The sequence below is a fragment of the Trachymyrmex septentrionalis genome, unplaced genomic scaffold, assembly GCF_001594115.1.
Source record: "Trachymyrmex septentrionalis isolate Tsep2-gDNA-1 unplaced genomic scaffold, Tsep1.0 scaffold89, whole genome shotgun sequence".
Taxonomy (NCBI): Eukaryota; Metazoa; Arthropoda; class Insecta; order Hymenoptera; family Formicidae; genus Trachymyrmex; species Trachymyrmex septentrionalis.
Genome location: NW_017306081.1, coordinates 1,207,727 through 1,216,916, shown reverse-complemented (window position 1 = coordinate 1,216,916; position 9,190 = coordinate 1,207,727). Strand labels below are relative to the sequence as shown.

Genomic DNA, 9,190 nt, shown 5'->3' with positions numbered 1-9,190 from the left:
CTATTTCTTCTAGATTTTATATACATATACATATGTATATTCTAAAATATATTTTAAGATTTTTCATTCTATTGTATATAATTTTAAAAGAAAACTCATAAAATCTAAAGAATTTTAAGATATGTTCCACTTTTTTAAATATTAATATGCATAAATTTAATAAATTAAAAATATTCATAAATTTAAAATATGAAAAATTCTTAAAAATATGAGAAATTATGAAAATCTTTTCACCAAGGATGGGCTCCGTTATTTTTTCGTGTTTTTTTAAGACTTACATATTTGGGTTCGCCACGATTGCAAACGGCGAACAAATGGAACTCATAGAATGTCTTTATCACAAATTAAATAATTACATAATTGCCACGATTGCTACATAACTAATGTTAAAGATGATATTTTATTAATATTTGAGTTTCCAGGTTTTCTGGTTTGCCCACAGAATCCGTGTAATTGTTTCTGTCTACAGACCGAGATATATATGAAGCGTCTCGAAAAAAATAACTTCAAACATCCACTTCGTTCAATAGAAGTCTTTCGAGGCACACAGTATATCCTATACTATACATTTCGATGTCGTGAACTCTGCGTGTTTCAATTGCTACACGAATCCTTCATCGGATGTATACGATCTTTTGTGCTGGCTTGGAAATGTATCCTGTAGAACCACTTTCGCCGATTCGTTACCTCCACCTCCCGCCTAAGCATCGGTAAGATGAAAGTTTCTTATCGCCCATAAGGATATAACCATTTGTACCTGTATTTGGCCGGACGTGGATAATACGCGAATGCGTAGACTACTGCAACAAAGAGCACAATTGCATGCAATAAAATTGACATTTTTTATTATTAACACATAACAGATATTAATTTATCACGAGAAAATCACGGAAATATATATATTAATTCTTTCCAATTTACTAAAAACTAATTTATCTTATGAAGATAGAGAAGTTATAGACCGGTATTTATAGTTGATTCTTATATTTAAGACCATCTTAAGCCTTAAGATATCTTGAACCACAAGGCTGTATTAGCATCTTAAAACATTACTTAAGACAGTCTCAAAATATAGATGGATTATCGATATAATATAGATGAATATCGGCTATAGTGCTTCAAATAAATATACACTAAGCATAATATTGAAAGTATGTACTAGATACAAGGCTGATATTTTATCGACAAATTTTTCGAGCATATTGATTGGTTACATGGAAGATTTTTAAAAACTCGAGAGAAAAAACAAGTTTTTCTTATTCCAAAATAAAAAATCGAGTAAAAGCTAATTTCTTTTTACCGATAAAAAATAAATTTTTATCGGTAAAAAATTATTTTTTATCAAAATATTCTGAAAAAAGGATTTATTTTCGTAAATATCCGTTTGTTAAAACACTTAATATATATGTCATTTCGATATTATTTACATTTTTTGTCTTTGTAACTTTAAATATCAATGTGGAAATCTATTTGCGATGCCTAATTAATAACGCTTTTTCGAAATTGGACTTAACAATATGTATATCCATTTTAGTGGTTGCACTACATTTTATTTGTTTATGGTCTGTCTTTTCCCAGAAATCTTTTGAATGTAGCAACTAAATTCTAGAATAAATATTAGTTTAGCATCAAATGTTCACAGAAAATATACCAAGTAAACAATTTTCGAAGCCAGATTAAAAAACTTTTCTACTAGATTTTTAACTCAAAGTTTCTATAATCTTTTTAAAATAATCTTTATCTCTATTCGAGAACTTCTCAATTAGCATGCTTAACAAATTTGTCGTACGATAAAATATTAACCTAATATGAGACTACAAGTTTTACTTCAAAGCAATTTTTGTTTTTTTTGTTTATGAATAATTGCAATTTTGGACAAAGCCTGGAACAATGTTTGTTCTCATGGGCATATGCAAGAGAGAGTAAGAGAAGGCACTCTCTAAATTATTTTGTAAGAAAAAATAATTAAATTATGAAAATTATTTTTACAATAAGAATTAAACACTCATTGCCTTATTTGTAGGTCATATGTAATTTATAAGAAAGTTTGTTAAAAATTCTCGAAAGCTTTAATAAGTTTTCTGTGAAAATTAATTTTTTCCTTCCTATTTGAAATCCTAGATACGCCCATGTTTGTTCTATTTGTTCTATTTTGCCTATCTTTCTAAAATCACATATTTATAATAATATACCACATTGTATGAATACCAGAAAAGTATATATATTTAATTTTAATACACACGTTCAGGATGGAAAAATACAACGCTCACATTGCTAAATATGTCAATTTATGTATTTTCCATTTTACTATTTGTGAAGGATAGAAATTTCGGCTCTGAAAAATATTCGTCTCACTTCGTCATACCGTTGTAAGAACTTTTTTGGAAAAGGATTATTCACATGTTCGCCTACTTGTCGTTGACGTCGCTATTTGGTTCTCTACAGCCGATGGAACCTCTGCAACGACGCATAACGTGCAAGTCGTTTGGCGAACGCTCGTCTTTGGACATTCCTTTTACGGAAATTATCCAGCGTGTCGAAAGGCGAGGTTGGTATTAACGATCCTTGACTCCGCCAGTAGTAAGCCGACGGCATCGGACTTAAAAGTGGCACCCTCAATGGGCCACTCAAGCTGCCATGAAGGTGATTCATGAACTGAGGCTTTCCGTAAAAGTCCACGTGTGGCTGCAACTTGGGTAAATCAAGGGAGTCCGAATGGCCCAAGAGAGAGATCTTCAAGGGTGCGATTTGCGGTTCGGTGTCTACGGATAGACTCGCGTACACCGACGTATCACTGTCGTCATGTGGCCGTTTAGACGGGTCCAGCAGAGAGCCGTGCGGATATTGGATTTGCTGTAACGGGTATTCCACATTCGGCTGGATTAATAGATTTGGGTCCAAGCCCAGATTCGAGAAGTGATGATGCGACGTGATCTGCGGTAATTCAGGCCGCTGGTAAGCTCCGTCTTGAGCAGCAGGATTGTTGTAGTTTGTGGGATAGCGTTCCGGAACATTATATGTCGGAATTGGATGCTGGGTGAGAGGATAAGAGTTTACGTTGTTGTTGGTGAGGCTATCCTGGCCAGCTACAGTTTGATCCTTTGAACCAACACTATCTTTCAGCACACTGTTCAAGAGATTCTTGATAACGGAGTTTTTGGTCGGGTCCGGATTCTCTAATACTGCCACGTGCGTTTGTTGATTGTTGTTCTTGTCCAGGTCAGATTTCGTCGGTGTCACGATCAGCAGGCCGCCCTGGCCGTTGTCTGTGAACGTGACGTCTGTCAGTCTTGTCAACAAATTTATTTAGTGCTTTATAAGAGTGCTAAGTACAAGTTCGTTAGTCAAGTTGGAGCATAACAGTTGGTACTGTCGAGATTAGTACGTTGCGTTTGTGCCAAGGATATTATAACGTGTCTGTCGAGCAAGTGCTAAATGTGAAACAACATGAACAATCCACTTCTACATTCGCACAATACACGAATGGTACACTTACTCATATTTGAAAGGAACTATTACAGGATTTGTCACAATACGATGTAGTGCGCTTGTGTCATGCTAAATTCTAGTAAATTTTGGACATGGTACACTAAGAAAAATATTCTAGTTATGCCAACAAGAAATATTAGCAAAACGAATTCTGATTTATATCAATCAGAATTCTGATTATTAAATGTCTGGTTATCTTGACTAGAATGCATTTAACTATATATGTGTCTGATTTGTTCTTTCTTTTTTTAGATTAAATCTATCAAAATTTGAATTAATGTAATAAGACCTCTTTTCTAACGTACAAGAAATCATCTATTTACTTTTGTGTGATTATAAATTATAAAATATTAGAGATGTGCAATCTCAATCCGATTTTTTAATCGGTTTCGCTAAGGTTCGATTTTACGGTAGATCGATTCATTTAATAAGAGACTGATCTTTGAAGCGCAAGAATTAAGAGATATTCTGATATATCATTTCATCCCTGTTACTTACCGAATGTTAAACAAGGATAAAATGACATCTGGATACACCTTGGGCACCTATCATGGAACAAAGTCGGAATTCCGATCGAAATTATTCCGTTTTTCCCAGAAAATATAATAGAAATTTAGAGAATAATTGATTAATTCCGATTGGAATTCATTCCGATTTTGTTCTATGATAGGTGCCCTGATCAGTAATGAATAACACTTCACCTCTTTTATTTTTCTTTATTTTTATCTTTAACTATTATGAATTCTTCATTATACATTGTTATTAACATTGTTGTCAGGTTTATTTCTGGTAAATACGGATATTTAAAAAACCGTATGTTTTCACGTAATTATTTTTATTGTATTTTTGTTGTAGCATTATTAAACAAACATGTTTTATGATATATATATAATTAAAACAATTTAATATTTTTATTTAGATCTTTATCATTTTATTGAAAATTAATCCTATGTACGTTGTATTCCAAAGAATCCAAAATTGTAATACCATTACTGTGCCTGCATTGCCTACGTTTACACGTTACCGGTTAATCGGATTTAGTAATATCCATAGTTACAACTATTAATTATAACTGACAAAATATATAAATAAAATTCTGTTTTTTAACACTTACTTAAATTCTATTTTATAACACCAATTGACACTGACAGTTATAGAATTGAATTTAATGCATTTATATACGATATTTTAACAATTTTACGTCAGTCGTTAAGGACTGTAGATTAAACCTATATTTTTAAATTAAAATTATTTTACTCGGAGGCAAATCAGAATTGTGTTTTAATTATTTTGTTGTCTTTGTTAAATTTATACGATGTTACTAAAAAAATTTTAGTTAAGTCGATTTCTGATTTCGGCTAGATCGATTCATTCAGCTCCGAATTTTTAGTAGATCGAATTCAATCAACCTGATTCAAGATTGATTCAGAGATCGATTCAATTAATGGAGATTACACATCCCTATAAAGTATCTTAAATGTCTGTTGTTAATACCGTATATTGCTTTGTCAAGCAATATACTTTTGCTGATGATTTCGACATATTTATATTTATATATCAGCGTTGTTATGAAAACAGCATATGTATACAAAAATTAAGGGGGCACATACACTTAGAGGTGATGAAAAAATCGATTTTTTTTACATATTTTTAAAGTATGATGTCTTAAGAATGTTTTTTGTAGAATTATAAATCAATCCGGCGAAAAATAGAGGAGTTGCATGAAATTATAGACGAGGTATTATATATATTATAGGTTTGAACACGTTGAAGACGATAGGTAGGCGCGCCTACGACAGGACGATTCAAGTTTGCGCAGGTCAAAGAAGAGTCTTCCTCTATTCATTGTATTTATCAATAGCAAGCCTCAGAGCTGCATTTAAAAATATGAATGATTGGTTGAATAACAGTCTCGTCTGGACGAGCAACTGAAAAGGTTAACAAAAGTAAAAACTGTGAAAACTGAAATGTAAAACTTTAAATGCATTTTTCTCAAAACGTAGTTTTCAAAATCCGTGACCACTATGTCTTGAAGACGGCTCGACTGATTGATTTGCAATTTTACACATTTTTTCTACTGAAAACTAGTTCTTGATATAGGATTTTTTTTTATAATGCTTATTTTTTTTCCGTAGCCAAATCAAGCAAAATTTTTTGTGAAAAATCGCTTTGTTAACTTTGACCAATTACCATTTTATTCAAATACAATATTTTAAAAAACATTTTATTTAAACGCAATATTTTACGTCAAATACAAGATCTATGTTTCAATTTTATAAAACTTATGCCATTTTGCTTTCAGACAAATCGTGTATGAGCAGCAATGGTTGTTTTATAAAACAACCGCAAACCCTGTTTTATAAAACATGATGTATGAAAATTTGAATAGCGACTCCATTACATTATTTTTTAATAAAATTTTAATAGTAAATAGAGAAAAGTATCATCTTTGCAATGGAATAAACCCGACTTCTTTATATCTATCCGTTTTTTTACAAAAAATTCGCAAGATTAAGCTTCGTTTTGATTCGTCTAGGTGTATATACCTCCTTAAAAGAAATTGGAAAAGTATGTCAGGAAACAGGTTTTATATTATGTAGTTGCTGCTTCTCGCCAACTTTCGGGGAAAGTGAAAGGTCGCGTGCTGATACATTCATGAGAAAACATTCGTGAATCGTGAAACGAAATGTTCTTCCGGAAGGAGGACATTGACATTCACTACATCGGCGATTGTGCGTTACGGAAAGGGAAATTCGGGCATCATCAAGCGAATCACATCAATGCGCGGAAAGAAAGATATTGTTAAAGTATTATATTAAAAAATTTAGCTAGATATAGGTTAGAAAATAATTTTAATAGACTATTAAAATAATTATATAGAATGTTTAAGCTAATTGCTAGATTATAAAAATATTTTTGCTACATTGTTCATCATGCTTGAGTTTTCTATATAATTATTTCAATGGTTCAAAAAAATTATTTTTAGATCTGTGAATCATCCAGTTAAATTTTTATTATAGATATTTAAGCAAAATCATTCCTTCTGTGCATATTCCGCAAAAAAGTGTCAAAATTCAATAAAAGATCGAAGATATCATAATTGTCAGATTACATCAACATTCGGCAGCAAAATTTATTCGCAAAAGCAATATTCGATCCATTACTTCTTGAATAAATTAAGGAATATATCTTCCGCAATTTAATTGTTTCGAAAGAGAAACTAAAGGCTTTAAAAAATAATTTTCTTCTTGGTCCGTATCGAGCTATATAGCTCTTCTCTTCGAATAATTGCTTATTACAACGTCGGAAATATTAGATGGAAGATATACTCATTAAGATTTCATCAACACGTAATTAATATTCTAAGTTAATTGTCGTTCCTCAGAAGAGGCGAAAAACGGAATATGACCCAAGAAACTTTGCAATGTTACAATGTTACATGTAGGAATGTGAAACCTACCGTTTGATGGCACGCCATAAGTCTCGTGTGCTGAGAAGTCATTAGACACTTCGGAAAAATCATCGGAGTTTGGCGGTGACCCTGGGTAGCTGGGATTGTGTTCTGTAATTTCAAAAGTATTATATTTGATAAAATACTATCATATATAAGTAGAAATAGAGACTTACTTTTAATGAGATTAATTCAATAATTATATAAATCACGATATAATTATACACTCAACAGTATCAGGTAATAATATAATGTATGTATACTATATATTATATACTGTAAAACACTTCAACGTACACTTATTTATTTTAAAGCTTTTTTATCGGTTATAACATTCGATTGTTAAGCTTTTTGATTCAGATTCGAGAAAAGCAAATAATACTCATTGTCAGTTAGATCTTGAGCGAGTGATTACCGTGAATATCCGACTTCACGGATAATCAGTCGGCTTGTAAAGACTAAAATGACTTTCTATAGGTTGCTATTTCTTGTTATAAAATTATATCTTTGATAAATTTCCATGTTTAATCGGTTGAATACAGCGTAGACAAATGAGCGTACAATAGAAAGTAAGCAAATGCGTCAAGTTTTTAGTACTTTATTTGCAACGTGTAATTTGCGTATGTATATGCATGTAGATGCTTAATTTTTAAATATATTTATAGTTGATTCTTATTATCGTAATAATGACAAAAAGCTCGACAAATTTTGTTCAACAGAGATTGTATTTTATCTAGATATGAAAGAAAAACAGTCTTTTTTATTTAGGATTACAATTTAAAGAGTTACAGTTTTTTAACGTAAAAAAATTTTAACTTTTTCTATCGAAAAAAGATATAGAATTTATTTTCTTCATTAAATCGTTTAAATCTACATTATTTTGGTAATAATATCTTTCGTCTTATAACTTTAAAAATTAAAGCGGAAATATTTTTGCGTTGTTGTCCATAAGCGTATTCAGGATTTTCGAGGGGAACAGGAGGAGACTTTTTATCAATTTTATTATCATATAAACAATAACTTTTTGCGGTAATAGGTGACTTTTTTGAATATTTTAGAATATATAAATGTCTCCTTCTCATTTATGATTTTAAATAGGAAAAATATTTTGTGTAAAACATAACTTTTATTATTTTTTTTCTAAAAAAAGTGTAGGAAAAATATAGTTATATATATTAAAAATGAAATGTATAGTTGTATAAATGACTGTAGTTAATATTTCAACGCACATTCTGTTTTTTAGCTCAAAAATTTTGAGAAAATTTTTCTATGTATCTTAGTCACTCTGTCGAAGCTTCAACTCTAACAGAAGAAAAATTATACTTTATACCATATATGGTCATAACGGGAAGCAGAATAAAAGAATTATTTATAAACAAAAGTAAAGTTAATTTTTTTAAATTAAAAATGAAAGTATGAAACAGTTTGTGGAAATTGATTTTTGTGGATACGCTCACGGCGGTATCTAATGAATTAATAATAGGTATATTCTTTTTAGCTGTACTTTTGCACCAATTAATTTTTCTTCCTTTTTTCTTCAGGAAGAAAAAAGAGGAAGAAAGATGAAAAGATGACTGCAAAAGTTTAGCCAAAAAGAACAGGCCTAATGTTTTTTCAAAACTGAATCTAATAGCGAATTTGATTGGGTACACTAATGCGTACTGGTACATACTAAAACAGTTGTAGGTACACTAATTCCAAATTATAAAATACATATTCTACCTAAAAGCACAATAAAATGTATTGAGAATTTCACGATTTAATCAGTTTTTATATTTATACTAAATACATATCTTTACGTCAATTTGTATACGACAAGTTTAATGTGCACCAGTGCTCACTGCGTTCAACCAAATTTGCTATAAGTACGAGGTCTGTTCAAAAAGTATCGCGAATTTTGAATTTCCTCGGGTTACGTATATTCGATTTTTGATTTTTTGTGACGTTATGTTGATACTCATGTCTTTCACTTATGCCGACAAGTTCGGCCATTTTAAATGTTCAGTTAATTTTTGACAGCTGCTTTGCTTGCACGTGTTTTGGCTCGTCTTCGATTTTTGCCTATTCCAAAAAATGGATCAAAGAATCTGTATCAAATTTTGTGTGAAAAACAAAATTAAGTGCGCGGACGCATTCCGAATGTTGACTGTGGCATATGGTGAAGCTACCTTGGACCGAAGCAACGTTTATCGGTGGTACAAAATGTTCTCAGAGGGCCGAGAAGATGTGAACGACGAAGAGCGTGCCGGA

The 9,190-nt window shown here is 31.1% G+C and overlaps 1 protein-coding gene across 2 annotated transcripts in view; it reads right to left on the bottom strand.

Moving 5' to 3' along the window:
* Nucleotides 1-727: 727 nt before the first annotated feature.
* Nucleotides 728-9,190, bottom strand: part of LOC108755599 — a 32,543-nt gene continuing 24,080 nt past the window's right edge. Inside the window, exons 4-6 of one of the 2 annotated variants that reach the window (XM_018498714.1) lie at nt 6,950-7,051; nt 2,413-3,266; nt 728-800 (exon numbers count right to left, since the gene is read on the bottom strand). In XM_018498714.1, the coding sequence (XP_018354216.1) occupies nt 2,440-3,266; nt 6,950-7,051 (929 nt within the window). In that variant the 3' untranslated portion in view covers nt 728-800; nt 2,413-2,439. The remainder of the gene's footprint in view (nt 801-2,412; nt 3,267-6,949; nt 7,052-9,190) is intronic. The other variant, XM_018498715.1, reaches the window with a different exon arrangement.